This window comes from Haliotis asinina, chromosome 3 (assembly GCF_037392515.1).
Source record: "Haliotis asinina isolate JCU_RB_2024 chromosome 3, JCU_Hal_asi_v2, whole genome shotgun sequence".
NCBI classification, from domain to species: domain Eukaryota; kingdom Metazoa; phylum Mollusca; class Gastropoda; order Lepetellida; family Haliotidae; genus Haliotis; species Haliotis asinina.
Genome location: NC_090282.1, coordinates 47,905,755 through 47,926,392, shown reverse-complemented (window position 1 = coordinate 47,926,392; position 20,638 = coordinate 47,905,755). Strand labels below are relative to the sequence as shown.

The 20,638-nt window shown below is 38.7% G+C and overlaps 1 protein-coding gene across 1 annotated transcript in view; it reads left to right on the top strand.

Annotated features, from left to right (window-relative positions):
- LOC137278139 (uncharacterized) overlaps window positions 1-20,638 on the top strand; it is a 421,511-nt gene that overhangs the window by 273,106 nt on the left and 127,767 nt on the right. Inside the window, exon 9 of the mRNA XM_067810311.1 lies at window positions 2,255-2,409. Within this exon, the coding sequence (XP_067666412.1) occupies window positions 2,255-2,409 (155 nt within the window). The remainder of the gene's footprint in view (window positions 1-2,254; window positions 2,410-20,638) is intronic.

The window sequence follows — 20,638 nt, the reverse complement described above, 5'->3', positions numbered from 1 at the left end:
CCTAAGACTAAGTCTGGTAATCCGTATTTACTCACAATCATGTGTGCCTCTACCAGATTTCCTGAAGCAATTCTGTTTCGTAGGATTGTTGCTCCTGTGATTGTCAAGGCTTTGATCAAGTTTTTCACCTTAGTAGGTTTGCCAGATGTTGTTCAGGCTGATCAGGACTCAAATTTTATGTCTAAGGTGTTTCAACAAGCTATGTACCAGTCAGGTGTTAAGTGTTTATCATCCAGAGTCAAAGGGAGTATTAGAGAGGTTTCATCAAACTTTGAAAAATATGATCAAGACTCATTGTTTTGAGACAGTTTCTCTGTCATTGTTTTGAGACAGTTTCTCAATCAAAGACTCATGAGGTGGAGTTTGACCTTGCAAGGGTTCAGTCTTGTGATTAAACACATTAAGGGCAAAGACAATGTTTGTGCTGATGCACTTTCCAGGGTATAAATGTATGATGACTGGACGATGCAGTATGTATGTATGTACGTTTATGCATTTTGTCATAGTAATTCTGCAAGAAGTTTCTCATATTACTCATATCACTCATGTCATGTTATTAGGTTATTATTGCTATGATTGTAACTGAAAGATTCTATGAAACTTTCTTTCTCTCAAGGGGGAGAGTGTTAGGAGTGTGTATTTTCTGCATATTTTGTTTTTAATTAAGTAATGATTATTATTGGGTCACAACGTTTAGTGTTTTGAATAATAATTATGATGGGTCACATTTAATAGATGGTCAGAATTTTTAAGATTTTGGTATCAGGCTGTCCAGAAATTATCTGCCCTTGACTTTCTATGTGTTACTTCCGGGAGACTGCTAGAGATTTCTACAGTGTTGGCGATGGTCGTATGTGCCCAAACTTCGGGAAATGACTGAAAGTGTATATAAATGCTAGTTGCAATGTTGGGGAAGGACACAATCTGGAGTATACACATCATCACCAACAAATCTGTCAACGCTTGATCTTCCTAGCCGCCGTTAGCCCTCTCGCTGTGTTACATTCTGCATAACATTCTGTTTCTTTCTCTTGCACTAAGACTTTGGCGAGTTTGCTATATTATATTTTGTGACCCATTGCCTTAGATTTTGTGTCATTTGTATTGTATTTGAAATCAGTATTGTGAAATTGACTTGTGACTTTGTATAACTTGCTCACTTCCTTAGATCTAATAATACAATATATGAATGTTTTAGACTTGTCCTTTTTCTGTTTTGCTGGTTCACAGGGGGTTTCTTTCATCACTTTGTATAACTTGCTCTCTTCCTTAGATCTAATAATACAATATATGAATGTTTTAGACTTATCCTTGTTCTGTTTTGCTGGTTCACAGGGGGGTTCTTTCATCGTTTGTCACGGCAAATTTTTAACCGTAACAATTGTCAAATAGTACAATCTGTACAATCATTGTGAAAGCCCACATTGTGGACTACATAGTTTGCTGAAGGTATGTTGAGATCTTTAATTGTTTGGGAGTTATTGTCCTTGGATGTTGGTCAGTTTTGCAAAGAATCATTTCCATAGGCTTCACAAACATGTCACAACTCTACAAAACAGCCAATCGATTCCATTTTTCAAGGTATCAAACTGTAGATAATTGAATGGGAAACATTTTTGCTTCACATTATTGTTATGTAAAAATCAATAATTACATCACTTATATGACACAAACACAGACATTGCAGTAGCATTCCTTCAGCGCCAAATTAGGGTGTCAACATTTCACAGAAACTAACATTTACTTTCTATGTACATGTAATTCTGTCCCCGAAACACGAACACTCCAGTTACTGTTCAAACAAACAGTATGAGAAAAGGTATCTGGACACCTTCAGTACTGGCGATCCTTCTTATCATTTTCATTATCATTATCTTTTATATTCATTTTGTCATTTCCAATCATTTCCAATGTCATTTACATTTCTTTTGCCATTCAGTTTACATAGTTATAACTTCCATATACTACCATAGATAAGCCGAATAGCGAGAACTAAAATTGAATGCATAGGTCATGAATGTGATTCAGAAAAAAAGAGGTTTTCATGCTCTTATCAATATGATTTTTTTTATTGTGGAACAAAGCTGATGAGCATGTATCATTAGTAGACCTTTTTAATACAAGTGTTCACCATTTTGGGCATATCAATGACACTGATTTCTTACTTCATTTCATTTGTTGTTTTATGTTTGAACAATCAAAGATTTTGTTCATTCTTATGAAGTCTTTCCACATTGCTTTATTGTCTGATCAGGCATCCAGCAAGTCCTGTTTGTGAGGTATGGTATCCTGGAAGCTCTGCACAAGGTGATCAAGGCAAGCTCCTACAGCGCACATCCTTCTGCTCCACATATGCTGGCTGCAGCACTCGGCTGTCTCAGGAATCTGTCAATACTAAAAGCAAATGAGGTAATGATCTTGTTTCATGACTGCATGATCTGTGTGACTCATATAATTGTATCAAAGTCAAAAGGATTTTATTTGTAATGGGGCGTAGTATTTTGATAACAGTTACTAATTACTATCAATGGTTTGGTAAATGAACTGGTTATTCTCATGGGTTATTCTCACTTACCCAGCACCATTTGTTCTAGGGTCCCAGTTCACTGGATCGAATTAATCCCTGAGAACAAAAGGTGCACTTTTTATTTTGTGTCTGCTATATTTGGTCACCAGTGATATTTAGTCACTTTGTTGTATGATCTTGTAAACTTCAAAACTGTTAATTTAAGGAATGACTGAGACTGAAGGTAGATTGTACACATTTATTTTTACATAATACGTATTAATAATTTACATCACCTTATATCCAAAATAGTATACATTATCTTAAATGCATGTTCATTATTCTAATATACTTACTCTTAAATACATGTTAACTACTGTTATACACATCAAATTAAATGCATGTCAAATACTCTAAATATACATGTGAGCAAGAGACAGGATTATGAGATGTCTTTACATGGGTATTTAACAAGTATTTCCAAAAATACTTTTTATACACGTTGATTGAATCAGATGTACTATTTTAGAGTGAGTGAGTGAGTGGGTTTAGTTTTACGCCATACTCATCAGTATTCCAACCATATGGCGATGGTCTGTAAATAATCAAGTCTGGACCACACAATCCAGTGATCAACAACATGAGCATCGATCTGCATATTTGGGAACCGATGACATGTGTCAACCAAGTCAGCGAGTCTGACCACCCGATCCCATTAGTCGTCTAATACGACAAGCATAGTCACCTTTTATGGTAAGCATGGGTTTCTGAAGGCCTATTCTTCTCCAGGACCTTCATGGGTGTACTATTTTAGAAGTTACCTGAGACTATGTATTCTTCAACTACCTAATATATACAAATCAAGATACAAAATTTCACGGACATAGAAAGAATTGAAAAAATAGAACAGTTTCAGTTTACTTTACTTATTATTATTACATTGTCATATTTCGTATAATGAATTGTAAACACACAAATAGTTATTCATCTGAACTCAAATAGATTAGACATAAATTCAGTTACCAATTTAAAGCTGACTCAGTTGTAACTACAGGCAAATCCCCACGAATCGAATTCCTGCTGACCACGTGATAAGTTTGACTTATCAATGTATTCGAGACATAGGTATGTGTATGATGGTAGAAAAAATGGTTGGGACCAAATGGTACTTCGAGTCATACATAATATTCAAGACACGGGCATTTAAATCATCAGGATTTGACTGTATTTCTTTTTCACAATCTAAAGTTGATAATGTTAACTAATTGAATATAAAGTGATAATGCTCTCTTTTGCATCGACTCATAATATATGTACATGTCATTATAATTACCACACTGAAATTATTTACTATATTTGTTACAAAGCACTGTTGGTAACTCAAAATTCTTACACATAAATTGAAGTAATGTCATAAGTTAGCACATGTAAACCATACATACCAGTAGGTATTTCATGCATTTTTGTTTGAGCTGTTAAAATTTTCATAGCGATTTAAATTGTCATATTTCTATGCAGTTCATTACTAAAGTACATGTACATAGAATACTGAAGTTCGATAAAAAATCCTGGATGGAACCCTATATCAGGATGAACATGGACTTGAGAAAGCTGGCAACCAATGACTTTGAGAAAAACCTCTATAAACTCACGAACAACTCTGTATTCAGAAAAACGATGCAGAAGTTAAGAAAACGAGTTAACGTGAAGCTAGTCCGGTCAAGTGAGGAAGACAAGCTCAAGGAAACTGATAGCCAGCCCAGCATACAATAGAAGCACTATTTTCGACGATGACTTGGCGCTATACATATGAAAAAGAGTCACATTAAACTTAATCGACTGGTTTATGTTGGTATGAGGATTCTAGACTTACCCAAACAGCTGATGTATGATTTTTACTACAACCAGCTCAAGAAGCAGTACGGTGACAGATGTGAAATGTTGTACATGGATACGGATTCACTACTGATGGAGAATCAAACTGAGGATGTTTACGAGGATATGAACACCAATATACACCTGTATGATGCCAGCAATTACCCGAGGGACCACCCTATGCACGGCCAAGTCAACAAAAAGGTGTTAGATAAGATGAAGGATGAATGTGCTGGTACACCAATAACTGAATATGTGGGATTGAGACCTAAGATGTATTCTTTTAAGAAAGCAGATGACGCTGAAATAAGAAAGGCTAAAGGGGTGAAAAAGAACGACATATCAAGCATACCCTATTCAAACACCAGATCAATACTCTTCGTAGTGATGGGCATAAGGTATACGGGTTGACTTTAAATAAGACGTCCCTCTCGCCAATGGATAAACGATGGACAGCTTCATATGGTGTTAATCCCTAAGCTTATGGTCATAAAAATATTTAAAAAACATATATATAATGGAGAAAATTTACTACAGCCCATGAGGATATTGGAAAGGTGTAGACGGTATTAAAAAATTAGCTAAAGCCGCATGTGTTTCAGAAGGAAAAGCTAGAGTGTGGTTACAGAAACAAGCTATATGGCAAATATACTTACCGGCACCAAAATATATACCTAGGAGAAAATTTGGTATTCACATCCCTAATCAAGTTCACCAGGCTGATCTGTTGTTTCTTCCACATGACACGGTCACACGAAGAATTATAAATCATCCCACAGGGATAAAAAAAATTATACCTCTATTTTTAACAAACATTTAACTTCACTGATGTAGTCTTTTTTCTTCTCATAAATAAGCTGAAATTGTTTTTTATCTATGCCATGGGCTTTACATAATCATTAATGACCTTTCACTCCTATACCACACACAGAACACGTGTAGTTTGTATAACCTTTACCGTGAAAAAAACAATAACCCTCAATTTTGCCTCCTTTACCACAAATGTCAGTTTTCCCCATAAGTACCCACTGACAAGTATAGGGTGCTGTGCTCATTTTTGACATGATATTTTGTGTAATTAGTCTACTGTTTAACAATTAACACTGTAGCTGCTAAACCAAGTCCCACGAATACCAACTCACAATCTTTCTGCCCCTCTGAAGGAGTGTAATACTGAGAAATCATTGGTTCATTACCTAATGGTTCTAGTTGTTTACCTGTTAACACATAGTATTCTTTCATAGCTTTATCTACGTCATTAAAAGTTCTAATGGAAAGATTTTTGCTTTGGAGCTGAGTATTGATAAAATCTAGTCTCTTCATTCGTCTCATAGCCTGTGCTGCCTGTAGTTTTTCTACTGCTATACTGTGTCATTTTCGTTGGGATTCTACCTCAGCCGTGTTTGACCCTTCAAATTGTAAAAATAGAAAATTACTCCCGCAAATTCTAAGGCATTCACAAGAGTCCCACCAGCTATCATTGCTACTGTGGCCATATTATTGCTGAACTGGCTTTAAAAATGAAAAGGAAGATATTTTCTTGGGAAATAGTGGCCAATATGTGTGGATGGCTACTGGGGTGAGAAGCAGCAGCGAGCGAGAGCATAATATAATTACATAATCATGTCTCCGCTGTGACAAAGCAGACGAGGTGAGCATAGCAAGCGATGTTTTCCACCTATTGTGAAGCAGGCTGGAATTATGATTATGTGGTTTCTGCTGTGAAAGCAGACAACGAGCAGCATAACAACTGAGAGCTTTTCACCCCAAACCGGCCATACACACTATGACGTTTTTATTCAAGAACATTGAAAGCTTCTTTCCAGCTGCGACTTGGGGGATTATGCTGTGTTGCATTACAGCTTTTCTTTTTCGTACCATTTCGGACTAATAGCTGTATGAGACTGTAGAGGTTGGTGGTGACGCTAGAAGTGCGGCAACTCGGCGTGATCCTGCGCATGTTCTTTTTACGCTGTAGCTGATGACGTCATGATTTGAAGTAATGCTGCATGTGCAGAGGTCATGTTTATAAACAAAGGCACGTACTATGGCTACGTCAACAATAACATCATTTGGTGGTTAACGCTAAATGCGATTATTGCTGAACTGGTGTTATAAATGAAAAGGAAGGTATTTTCTTGGGAAATAGAGGCCAATATGTGTGGATGGCTACTGGGGTGAGAAGCAGCAGCAAGCGAGAGCATAATATAATTACAGTAATGTTCATAGCTAGATTTCACTGGATCAATCTGATCATGTCGGACACTGATCCCATGGAGGTCTTTAATTCTGTTGGCAAGTCTATGATTGATCTTTTTTCAGGAAAGTTCCAGCTTTTCAATGCTCCCAACTGCCAGCTAAACAACATGTGGCAACATGAATGACCACTCCAACCTGGTGTCCGGCAGACATAGTTTTGTATAAAGTAGATCATATAAAATGTTGTCGTACAGGCACCTGGCGGACATGTGGCACAAGTCATTCGAACCTAGGTGGATCATGAGCCATTTAGGAGATGTGTTTCCTGCAGAAGCCAGGAGGTTGTTGAGAGAAGATCGGAAGTGGCCCCATCGCCTCCCGCTTCGGAGCAAAAATTTCTTAAATGTTCCTCCAATGTTTCAGAATCGTCTGAAATTGATAGCGCATTAATGGCGAGTCATCGAAATGAACAAACAGTTGCGAGGTGGTAGTGCATGGTCTGGACGCGAGGCATTAACGGGGCATAGTTCTGACACAATAGGAGTGATTAAAAGCACAGCTCCTCTACCAAACTGGTCAGTCTTCAAAAACCTTATGTTCAATGATAGTCCCAGGACTGAAAATGAAACATCACTAATTTGCAGTGACATTTGTGAAAAATCGGCCTGTAAACTGCAAACCAACTCGATGACCCTAAGAAAACCAAAAAAAGGCTATGGTAAATGCTGATTTAAACATCATAGCTTCATAGGAAGAGTTGCAGATAACAGGCAATGCATTGACGATTTGCTGAAGAATTGGTAAAATGATGGGCTTTTATATGTCCCTTTTAGCTTTAATCATTCCAATTTAACCAAGAAATGTTCACAGTGATTGACTAAGTTGTTCAGTTTATGCCAGGTGGATAGAGCTGAAATGTAGGCCCTTACAGTACGAGGTGATTTACCTTGCACTGACGTGAATTGACATGTAATATGTGCTTCTTGTGTTGCGAGATAACACGGACGAGATTGGTCTACGAGATTCCGTCATACAATCTCCCAAATGTCTTTCAGTAAGCTGGTCTGTTTCGGGTCTGCACCTGGGGCCACTTGTTGAAATCTATGCGACTGAAAATGCAAAGGAACGTCAGCTATAGTGTTATCATGCATGCTAATGTACCTGGAGTGGAATATTATGTTGTGCCAAAAGGAGAGTAAGAATAAGCACCTAACTAGCACCATGACCTTCTTGTTTTTGGATGATTGCCTGTTCATGATATGTACAACTGCTTGGTCGTCACATGTGAACCTAACTTTTTCTGTTGCTCAAACAATTTCCCCACAATCTTAACGCTACCACGATAGGAAATAATTCAAGGAGTGTCATATCTTTGGTATAACCTTTTTGTATCCATGTTTGAGGCCAGGACGCACATGTCCAGCTGCCTTGGAAAAACTACCCGAAGCCATGTGTGCTAGATGCTATATGTTCACCAGTAAGCCAAACAGAATCATGAAACACAGATACGCCATTGTAGTGTTGCAGGAACTGTAACCATACTTGCAGGTCCTGTTTCATGCCGTTAGTAAGTCTTATTCAATGATTGGGATGGACTTTTCCGCAAAGGGCATCAGTCAAGCGTCTACAAAAGGCCCTCACACACCTAACTGCGTGACACACAATGGACCGTTTGCCTAATAGGGATTATAACTGGTGAACTTTAATTTTACGCCTTTGCGACTGCAGTAAGTCGAATATTTCTTGATGGAACTGATTGATTTTTTTCTGTTGGTATTCTAATCTCCATAGAAACGGTGTCTATGGTCAAGCCCAGGAAAGTTATGGTCGTGGTTGGTTGAACTGTTTTTTTCCTGTGCTATTGGGATGCCGAATTGCTGAAAAAGCTGAATGCTTGAATCTAACGGGTATTTACAATTACCTGATTGGGCGCGGCCTCCCACCAGGAAATCATCTAGATAGTGCATGATGGATGAACTGTTGGTGTATTTGGTTATGCATCACTGAAAAAAATGACTAAATGTTTAATAAGGCATTTATCATAATAGTAGTTCCCTTGAAAGTACATTCTTAACAGGTGGAAGTCTTCCAGATGGACTGGGAGAAAACGGAAGGCTGACTTAACATCGAATTTTGCTAACTGTGCGCTCTTTCCTAAGTGCTGAACTAAACTTACCGCATCATCAAACCGTGTATACTGTACAGAGCAATATTCCGCGGAAATTCCATCATTTACGGATGATCCCGGGGGATGAGAGAGATGGTGTATAAGTCAGTAGCCATCAGCGTTTGTGTAGACATTTGATGAGAAGGATTTCTTTTTCACTAAACCAACGGGAGATACCTTGAGGTTTTCAATCGGACATGAGGGGAAGGGCCCAGCGATGCGACCCAAAGAGATTTCTTTCTGTAACTTTATATTTACAATGTGAGGAAGTTACCTTGCTGATCTAAGATTGGGAGTGACAGTTGGAGTGAACGAACCTGAGAACTGCAAATTAAAACCTGAGCTAAAACCTACCTGTAAAAGGGCCGCGTCTTTGGGGCCTGCAGCATAGTACACTGCAATCCATGGCATCTGTGCGTTATACTTTATGGGTACCGCTGCTAACGTCATTGACTGTTGGGGGCAAGCTGGCCCTGTTATGGAGCTGCACTAGTGCGTTGTTTGTTGTTTTGGTACGAAAAGAATTGCATTGCCGGGCACTGTGTTTTGAACTGTTGCATTTAGAACACTTGTGGGGATACTTGCAAGATAATCTTGAACACTGGGAAAGATTAAAATCCCAGCAAACTTGTCTCTCAGAGATGGTTGTGATGGGACTACTAGCGCTAGCCTTTCTGTTTGTAGGAGTATAATACTGCCTACCCTGAATCATGTAGTCACAGATCGCCATCAATGGCTCCCCATGAACGCATGGGATCCCTAACCTTTTTATGGCAGAAATAATAGTCATAGGTGTACCACGAGTCATTACCGTACTTGTATGCAGCTCCCCGAACTGCATCAATGTATCCTAACAGTTCCTGAACCTTATCTGTGTGCTTTTGCAGATAAATACTCAAAAAAATGTGGAAGGCCGTAGTCCAGGATGCAATAGTGAGGGGTTTAGAAGATTGCTTACCTGCCAGTTTTAGCATGACCTGACCTGACTGGTTATAAACCATTTCTAAAGGAACATCGACCTCGTGTGCAATGTTTTGAGAAGGTAGGAGTGTCTGAAAGTCTATGTCATACCCAAGTCTTTGAAGGGCATTTAAAAGTGAAATACATAAGAATGAAGATTTTTATGGATATTAGCCAGACACAATAAACATGGTTATAAATTGTGGGTTACCATAGGTGGAGTATGAGGCACTGCTGTTATTTCATTATATATGTTTAATTAAACCAAAGTTGGGGTATCCCCCACCCCCCCAACCACAACCACAGCAATCACCACAAACACCCCTAAAGACCCTCATATTATGTTGTAATTAAAATTTTATTTTCCATTAATATATGTTATGTCTGATGGAAAAACATTCGTTAACGATGCATACCATGCAGCATTGGTTTCCTGATTAGCAGTAGGATACGTTCGGTTGACTAAAATGATTATAAAACAACCTACTATAAAGCTCGACGTCGACCTGTAAGATATTTTTATGCTTACTATGAACACCAAGGACGTTGTGGTGAAGCAAGGTGTTATCCCTGAAAATATTTTTAAGTATTAAATATAATTGCATTTAGCGTTAACAGCTAAATGGTGTTAATGTTGACGTAACCATACCACATGCCTTTGTTTATAAACATGACCTCGGCACATGCAGCATTACGTCAAATCATGATGTCATCAGCTACTATGCCATCAAAACACGCGCCGGATAACGCAGAGTTGCCTCACTTCTAGCGTCACCGCCAACCTCTACAGTCGCATACAGCTATTAGTCCGAAATGGTATGAAAAAGAAGAGCTGTAATGCAACACAGCATAATCCCCCAAGTCACAACCGGAAAGAAGCGTAGGACAGCTAGGGCAGCAGTGGAATCTGCACAGAAGGTCCGCCAGGGGATATTCAAGGACCGAATTTGGATAATCAATGGATTGACCTTGGATCGACCTTGGATCCCTAGTGGAATGCTCAAGTGCAAGGTAGGTTTAACTTGGCTTCTAGTTTTAATCAAGGAATTAACAAATCCTATTCAGATAGATCCAAACCTATTGTTAGCAGCACCGTCCTTAACACCCGCGCTGGTAACCCAAATTACGACAGCGCATCCGGCGGCAGACACGCAACCTGGGATTCAGCAGGTGGTAGACATGAATGCAGCAAGCATTCAAAACATGCTACAATGGCTTTGTAATCTAGCTTCACAGCCAAATTTTCCCACAAATAGCCAGGTGTCAGATAGCACGACAGTTAATGCAGGTTTACCTCAACTTTCCTACCAATCGAACCACTTAGGATCACATGTCAAGAATTCTGTCAGGCAAAAAATATGGAACGGGTATGACATAAGAATGAAGAGTTTTATGGATATCAACTTCTTTATGTGAGAACACAACGTTTCGGAGTTAATGCTTACTCCTTCATCAGGTGACTGAGAATGGGGTACAGAGCTAAATTTATATGTACAGGTAAAACAATAACAAAGTAACAAGTGGAATGAGTTAACGAAAGCTGGAAGCCAGTATAAACAAGCACTGATAGGAAGCCGACAGTTATGATAACAATGATGGAAGCCGATGGTAATGCATTACAGATGATAGGATATGTTTACATAACACAGATACAGGGTAAGGACGGCTAGGGATCCCATGCGTTCATGGGGAGCCATTGATGGCGATCTGTGACTACATGATTCAGGGTAGGCAGTATTATACTCCTACAGACAGAAAGGCTAGCGCTAGTAGTCCCATCACAACCATCTGAGAAACAAGTTTGCTGGGATTTTAATCTTTCCCAGTGTTCAAGATTATCTTGCAAGTATCCCCACAAGTGTTCTAAATGCAACAGTTCAAAACACAGTGCCCGGCAATGCAATTCTTTTCGTACCAAAACAACAAACAACGCACAAGTGCAGCTCCATAACAGGGCCAGCTTGCCCCCAACAGTCAATGACGTTAGCACCGGTACCCATAAAATATAACGCACAGATGCCATGGATTGCAGTGTACTATGCTGCAGGCCCCAAAGACGCGGCCCTTTTACAGGTAGGTTTTAGCTCAGGTTTTAATTTGCAGTTCTCAGGTTGTGTGTCACGCAGTTAGGTGTGTGAGGGCCTTTTGTAGACGCTTGACTGATGCCCTTTGCGGAAAAGTCCATCCCAATCATTGAATAAGACTTGCTAACGGCATGAAACAGGACCTGCAAGTATGGTTACAGTTCCTGCAACACTACAATGGCGTATCTGTGTTTCATGATTCTGTTTGGCCTACTGGTGAACATATAGCTGTTCATGGATGCATCTAGCACACATGGCTTCGGGTAGTTTTTCCAAGGCAGCTGGACATGTGCGTCCTGGCCTCAAACATGGATACAAAAAGGTTATACCAAAGATATGACACTCCTTGAATTATTTCCTATCGTGGTAGCATTAAGATTGTGGGGAAATTGTTTGAGCAACAGAAAAAGTTAGGTTCACATGTGACGACCAAGCAGTTGTACATATCATGAACAGGCAATCATCCAAAAACAAGAAGGTCATGGTGCTAGTTAGGTGCTTATTCTTACTCTCCTTTTGGCACAACATAATATTCCACTCCAGGTACATTAGCATGCATGATAACACTATAGCTGACGTTCCTTTGCATTTTCAGTCGCATAGATTTCAACAAGTGGCCCCAGGTGCAGACCCGAAACAGACCAGCTTACTGAAAGACATTTGGGAGATTGTATGACGGAATCTCGTAGACTAATCTCGTCCGCTTTATCTCGCAACACAAGGTGCCCATATTACATGTCAATTCACGTCAATGCAAGGTAAATCACCTCGTACTGTAAGGGCCTACATTTCAGCTCTATCCACCTGGCATAAACTGAACAACTTAGTCAATCACTGTGAACATTTCTTGGTTAAAAAAGCCATCATTGGAATGATTAAAGCTAAAAGGGACATATGAAAGCCCATCATTTTACCAATTCTTCAGCGAATCGTCAATGCATTGCCTGTTATCTGCAACTCTTCCTATGAAGCTATGATGTTTAAATCAGCATTTACCATAGCCTTTTTTCGGTTTTCTTAGGGTCATCGAGTTGGTTTGCAGTTCACAGGCCGATTTTTCACAAATGTCACTGCAAATTAGTGATGTTTCATTTTCAGTCCCGGGACTATCATTGCACATAAGGTTTTTGAAGACTGACCAGTTCGGTAGAGGAACTGTGCTTTTAATCACTCCTGCTGTGTCAGAACTATGCCCCGTTAATGCTCTCTTTGCGTACCTCGCGTCCAGACCATGCACTACCACCTCGCAACTGTTTGTTCATTTCGATGACTCGCCATTAATGCGCTATCAATTTCAGACGATTCTGAAACATTGGAGGAACATTTAAGAAATTTTTGCTCCGAGGCGGGAGGCGATGGGGCCACTTCCGATCTTCTCTCAACAACCTCCTGGCTTCTGCAGGAAACACATCTCCTAAATGGCTCATGATCCACCTAGGTTCGAATGACTTGTGCCACATGTCCGCCAGGTGCCTGTGCGACAACATTTTATATGATCTACTTTATACAAAACTATGTCTGCCGGACACCAGGTTGGAGTGGTCATTCATGTTGCCACATGTTGTTTGGCTGGCGGTTGGGAGCATTGAAAAGCTGGAACTTTCCTGAAAAAAGATCAATCATAGACTTGCCAACAGAATTAAAGACCTCCATGGGATCAGTGTCTGACATGATCAGATTGACCCAGTGAAATCTAGCTATGAACATTACTGTAATTATATTATGCTCTGGCTGGCTGCTGCTTCTCTCCCCAGTAGCCATCCACACATATTGGCCTCTATTTCGCAAGAAAATACCTTCCTTTTCATTTATAACACCAGTTCAGCAATAATCGCATTTAGCGTTAACCACCAAATGATGTTATTGTTGACGTAGCCATAGTACGTGCCTTTGTTTATAAACATGACCTCTGCACATGCAGCATTACTTCAAATCATGACGTCATCAGCTACTGCGTCAAAAGAACACGCGCAGGATCACGCCAAGTTGCCTCACTTCTAGCGTCACCACCAACCTCTACAGTCTCATACAGCTATTAGTCCGAAATGGTACGAAAAAGAAAAGCTGTAATGCAACACAGCATAATCCCCCAAGTCGCAGCTGGAAAGAAGCTTTCAATGTTCTTGAATGAAAACGTCATAGTGTGTATGGCCGGTTTGGGGTGAAAAGCTCTCAGTTGTTATGCTGCTCGTTGTCTGCTTTCACAGCAGAAACCACATAATCATAATTCCAGCCTGCTTCACAATAGGTGGAAAACATCGCTTGCTATGCTCACCTCGTCTGCTTTGTCACAGCGGAGACGTGATTATGTAATTATATTATGCTCTCGCTTGCTGCTGCTTCTCACCCCAGTAGCCATCCACACATATTGGCCGCTATTTCCCAAGAAAATATCTTCCTTTTCATTTTTAATGCCAGTTCAGCAATAATATGGCCACAGTAGCAATGATAGCTGGTGGGACTCTTGTGAATGCCTTACAATTTGAAGGGTCAAACACGGCTGAGGTAGAATCCCAACGAAAATGACACAGTATAGCAGTAGAAAAACTACAGGCAGCACAGGCTGAATATGCTATGAGACGAATGAAGAGACTAGATTTTTTCAATACTCAGCTCCAAAGCAAAAATCTTTCCATTAGAACTTTTAATGACGTAGATAAAGCTATGAAAGAATACTATGTGTTAACGGGTAAACAACTAGAACCATTAGGTAACCAATGATTTCTCAGTATTACACTCCTTCAGAGGGTCAGAAAGATTGTGAGTTGGTATTCGTGGGACTTGGTTTAGCAGCTACAGTGTTAATTGTTAAACAGTAGACTAATTACACAAAATATCATGTCAAAAATGAGCACAGCACCCTATACTTGTCAGTGGGTACTTATGGGGAAAACTGACATTTGTGGTAAAGGAGGCAAAATTGAGGGTTATTGTTTTTTTCACGGTAAAGGTTATACAAACTACACGTGTTCTGTGTGTGGTATAGGAGTGAAAGGTCATTAATGATTATGTAAAGCCCATGGCATAGATAAAAAACAATTTCAGCTTATTTATGAGAAGAAAAAAGACATCGGTGAAGTTAAATGTTTGTTAAAAATAGAGGTATAATTTTTTTTATCCCTGTGGGATGATTTATAATTCTTCGTGTGACCGTGTCATGTGGAAGAAACAACAGATCAGCCTGGTGAACTTGATTAGGGATGTGAATACCAAATTTTCTCCTAGGTATATATTTTGGTGCCGGTAAGTATATTTGCCATATAGCTTGTTTCTGTAATCACACTCTAGCTTTTCCTTCTGAAACACATGCGGCTTTAGCTAATTTTTTAATACCGTCTACACCTTTCCAATATCCTCATGGGCTGTAGTAAATTTTCTCCATTATATATATGTTTTTTAAATATTTTTATGACCATAAGCTTAGGGATTAACACCATATGAAGCTGTCCATCGTTTATCCATTGGCGAGAGGGACGTCTTATTTAAAGTCAACCCGTATACCTTATGCCCATCACTACGAAGAGTATTGATCTGGTGTTTGAATAGGGTATGCTTGATATGTCGTTCTTTTTCACCCCTTTAGCCTTTCTTATTTCAGCGTCATCTGCTTTCTTAAAAGAATACATCTTAGGTCTCAATCCCACATATTCAGTTATTGGTGTACCAGCACATTCATCCTTCATCTTATCTAACACCTTTTTGTTGACTTGGCCGTGCATAGGGTGGTCCCTCGGGTAATTGCTGGCATCATACAGGTGTATATTGGTGTTCATATCCTCGTAAACATCCTCAGTTTGATTCTCCATCAGTAGTGAATCCGTATCCATGTACAACATTTCACATCTGTCACCGTACTGCTTCTTGAGCTGGTTGTAGTAAAAATCATACATCAGCTGTTTGGGTAAGTCTAGAATCCTCATACCAACATAAACCAGTCGATTAAGTTTAATGTGACTCTTTTTCATATGTATAGCGCCAAGTCATCGTCGAAAATAGTGCTTCTATTGTATGCTGGGCTGGCTATCAGTTTCCTTGAGCTTGTCTTCCTCACTTGACCGGACTAACTTCACGTTAACTCATTTTCTTAACTTCTGCATCGTTTTTCTGAATACAGAGTTGTTCGTGAGTTTATAGAGGTTTTTCTCAAAGTCATTGGTTGCCAGCTTTCTCAAGTCCATGTTCATCCTGATATAGGGTTCCATCCAGGATTTTTGATCGAACTTCAGTATTCTATGTACATGTACTTTAGTAAGCTTCATGCCAAGTGATAAATACAGCTGTAAGTTATGGTAGTGAACGATATACTTTGGATTTTTTTTCATCAAATTAGGTACAAGTTTTTCTACATTTGCTAGCGGTCCGTTCATCAGGTTATGTTGGTGCTCAGACATCCAGTCTTGGTTAACCCTGAAGTGTTCTGGTGCCAGGGGGTAACTGTTGTGAGATCTATGCAATTCCTCTGGGTATTCTAAGTCCACTTCAAGTATATAACCCTTGTTTGAATCCAGTGCAATGCTCATGACGTCCATCTGCTGGTCAGTCTTGCAGACAGCCGACCGCAGGTCAGGCAACCATTCGAATCCAGCCGTTGGTAGATATTGACTCATAGCCCAGCCATACAGATGGTTGGCATCCAGGTAGAGTAGGTGATGCGATGGTTTCTTAGGATTGTAACCTTTCACGTACTTGTTATTCGCTTTAGCATGACGTTTCGATACCATGGAAATACCACTGCATAACCGTTTCTCGATAAACAAATGCATATCGTAATCTTTGAATAATTCTCATTCAATACCTATTTTCTTCAGTAACACATCCCACGAGAGTGCAGGATTCGAATACCGTGCAGGGTCCAGTCCATATTACTTTGAACATGTTTTTCTAAATATCTCAAAAACATCAGCCAACAGTAACACATCTGTTTTTAAACATAAATCATGGTAATCACCCAGATTCTTACAACTAAGTTTTTCCCATACGTTTTTCCCATACGTTCATCTTGTGACACAGACTCATCAGAAAGCTTACTGCAGAATTGGTCAGTTGGAGGTAATTATGTCTCATTAAACTTAGACCAATCATCCATACATTCATACGGATAGATTCCCTTACGTAGCAGCAAAGATCTAGTTTCCTCTTCTGTGTACTGATTAGTCATAGGCAAGTCGTTAGGGTTATTAGCTTTGACTTCAGAAGACAATAGAAAGTGAACACAATCTATGAATCTCAACCTGTTTAACGAAAAGGATATATATCTTTCCATATTGTTTGGGATACATGTGTTACCTTTGACTTTTGAAATAGCTTGCATAATCAAGTGTGAATCATACCCGTGTAGATTGTGAAATACCACTGGAATATGAATAAGTTGAGGATTTATCCTTAGCTTCAAGTTACATTCATTGTTAGCTGCACCTCTGTATTTACCAGTAATCTGATAGTGATCTCTAACTGAATCACCATTCAAAGGTTTACAGCATTTGTGACAATGCGTGCTTTAGTTGTGGGTTTTCCGATTTTCTTGCGTCATACTACTTTTTCAAAATCTTTTTCTCTTTGTGTTATAAACATTTCAGAAATTTTTCAGCTGCGCCTGGACCTCTATAAATTATGTGAGGGTTAGTTTGTCCATCGCAACAAATTACCGCATATCCAAACCCACATGTGTCATGTTCCTGTACTTTTTGTGTGAAACTTTTATCATGGGATTGTGCTACTGTATCAATTGGTTGAAAGTCGTGTCAGGTGTCAGGTTGTGTTGTAACTTCTTGATTACCTGTGAAGTAAACATTGATGTATTCAGTTGTTTCATTTGCCTGTTGTTTCTCTAATGCCATCCTTAATGTGAGTTGAAATTTAGTACCTCTAAAATCTTTCATGTCTTGGTTTACTTTGTCAAGTACCAATTGTTTTACATCTTCAACAGCTATGTTTCTTTGAACTTCCATCTTTCAACCTCTCAAATATTTACCTACAGCATCCTCAGTAGGCATGAATTGTAATTCTATAGGTTTTTGTTCCTTTAGTAATTCAATGGGCTCAGATTTCCTCATACGAGAATACAGCCCCATTCCATGCTTACGAGCTTGTTTTAAAAGCTCTTTCACAGGTGTTTTTTGATACTTTAAACCTAACAAATCTAATAATTCATGTTTCCTCATGCAAGAATAACATAGAAGGCCATGTTCATATGCTTGTTTCTTCAATTCATTCACTGTAAACATACTGCACAGTGATTATACTATACGTGAAACAATTCTCTAAATGATTGATTGTGTAATCTGATACTCTACGTGTTAAATGAAGCTTACAGTTCTCAGCACATGCTTGTTAAGCACAGTTCAACTGTGCATTGTGTGTTCATATCCCTCCAGTTGTATAAACAATATATGTTCATATTTAAATATTTATATTTCAATTAGTATATCATGACAACCTACTTAAACGATTTTATTACTGCTTGTGAAAAAGTAATAATCGTAGCCACATCGATGATGTTAGGTATGTTGCTAGAACTAGATGAACTAGCAAAATACAACAAAATGAAAGAAGAGATTCATCATAAAAAAAATTCATCCATAAGCGAGGATGAGTAAAAAAAATATGTAAAACTAAGGATACAACAAGCCCAACAAACATTCATTATGGAAACCAACAACATAATAGAAGATACATGTTAAACTGTTTTAAATTGAAACTAGTCCTGTAACATAGAAATTCCTATTTAGACTTTTATGTTTTAATTAGTATACCATGACAACACATAGACGATTTTGTTACCACTTGTGAAAAAGCAATTAAAAATAATACTTTACCTGACTTGTTAACGTTTGATTGGGATAAGGCAATAACAAAGTACAACAGAATTTATATAAAAATTTATTTTGAAAAGAAACTACTTAGACTCCGGTTCAGAAATGAAATTCAAGCAAACAGAATTTTACCAAAAGAGGACAGATCTTATGGTTTGACTATCTCAATAACAAAAACAAACACAATTCCAGATTCATATGAAAAACCATGTGAATCTTCATTATTTAAAGCTATTTCATATCTTTCAAGGGCACTCAAAAAAAAAGAAATTACAAAAAAAGTGATAGATAAAAAACGATAAAAAAGATACTTTTTTGCCACAAAATAGAATCAAACTTTATAATACCCAAGTTTTCACACAAATTCAAACAACTGTTGGAGATATAAAAAATGGCACCCCTTTAGATAATCCTATTCTAAGAATTAAAATATGTGAATTACTTAATTCTTCTCAGTTTGCTGATTGGGTGAAATTATACAATAAAAATAAACCAATTATTATAAATGGAAAAGTATCTGGTTATTATCCATTAAGGGAAAATGATAAAGACCCTGATCAGAATAATATGCATAAACTTCTTGTTAAAGGGTCAAAATATTCAGTGGTTGTTGATGTTCGTTCTTTATGTATTAGTAGTATTGGTACTTTACTTGGTGTTAAGTTAGAATCTGCGATTGTAGAAAAGTGTGAAGATAAATATAAAGCTGCTTTTGATGAATTAATAAATGATGAAACAGAAGAGAAGGACACTGAAGTCAAAGTTTTAAATTGAAACTAGTCCCGTACCCCAAACAGTCTTCCTCTCACTAGGAAGACTGTTGGGTACTTTTTTAAAGGGGAGATGAAAAGTGGTCGTATTATGGAATTTATAAATTACGATGAGCGAGATGGTTTATGTGTAATATATATATATATTATGAGTCAATGCAAAAGTTGTCACTTCATATTCAATTGTGTAACATTATCAACTTTAGAATTATGAAAAATCAATAGTCACAACTGAGTTATATCTAAATTAGTAACTTGGTTTATTTCAAATCTATACGAACGTGGGTGTAATACATTCTAGCAATTTATGTATACAATTCATTATATAAATTATTACAACGAACGAATAAATGATTGAATTTAGAAGAAGGATCTGTAACTTTGTCACCGTTAATTCAATCAGTGTGCACAAATAGTATACTGAGTCAAAAAAGACACTTCACATTCTTTCTTCAGTGTGCTATAAAAGAACAAGAGATGGCAAGATGGTTAAATTGTTATTATTTCATTGATGAGATCTGTGTGATGTACTCAATACACTGACAGTGCCACAGGCAGTTCCATTAGGCTAATTCGAAATTTCTCAGTTCAGTATTGTGTATGACCACCCCGCACATTCACCACTGCCAAACACTGTCTCCTCATCAACTTCCTAATGCTTGTGAACATGTGGTTTGGGATTTTGTGCCATTGCTCTTGCAAGGCATTGCCAAGTTCCTGCAAATTCTGAGGTTGGTTCCTAAGGCCACAAAGCCTTCTCCCAAGTGCATCCCAAATGTGCTCTATTGGATTAAGGCGAGATGACCTCGATGGTAAGTCCATGACATCGCGGTAAGCAACAGCTGTGAGGTTTCTACGGATGACCAGAAGTTGTGAATGGTTGTTCCCACAAAAAGCACTCCACACCATGCAACTTCCGCCCCCGACATCCTGTACACAACATTGGGCATACGATTCACAACGTTGTCTCCAGACTCTATGCCTGCCGTCCACGAATCTGTGGGTAAACCTGGATTCATCGCTAAAGACGTCTCGATTCCAGTCAGTCTGGGTCCATCGGAGGTGACATTGTCTTCTGCTCATGATGTCACACGCGGATGATCGACCTTGGACGATCAGAAGTGGTGCCAGTTTCTTGCAGATGACCTCACAAGTCATACACAGTACGACGGCTCCATCCCATTGCTTTTGTGAAGTCAATAACTGATCTTCCCGCTTGCATCATGCCAACAGCACATTCACGTTGCACATTTGACAATTGTGGC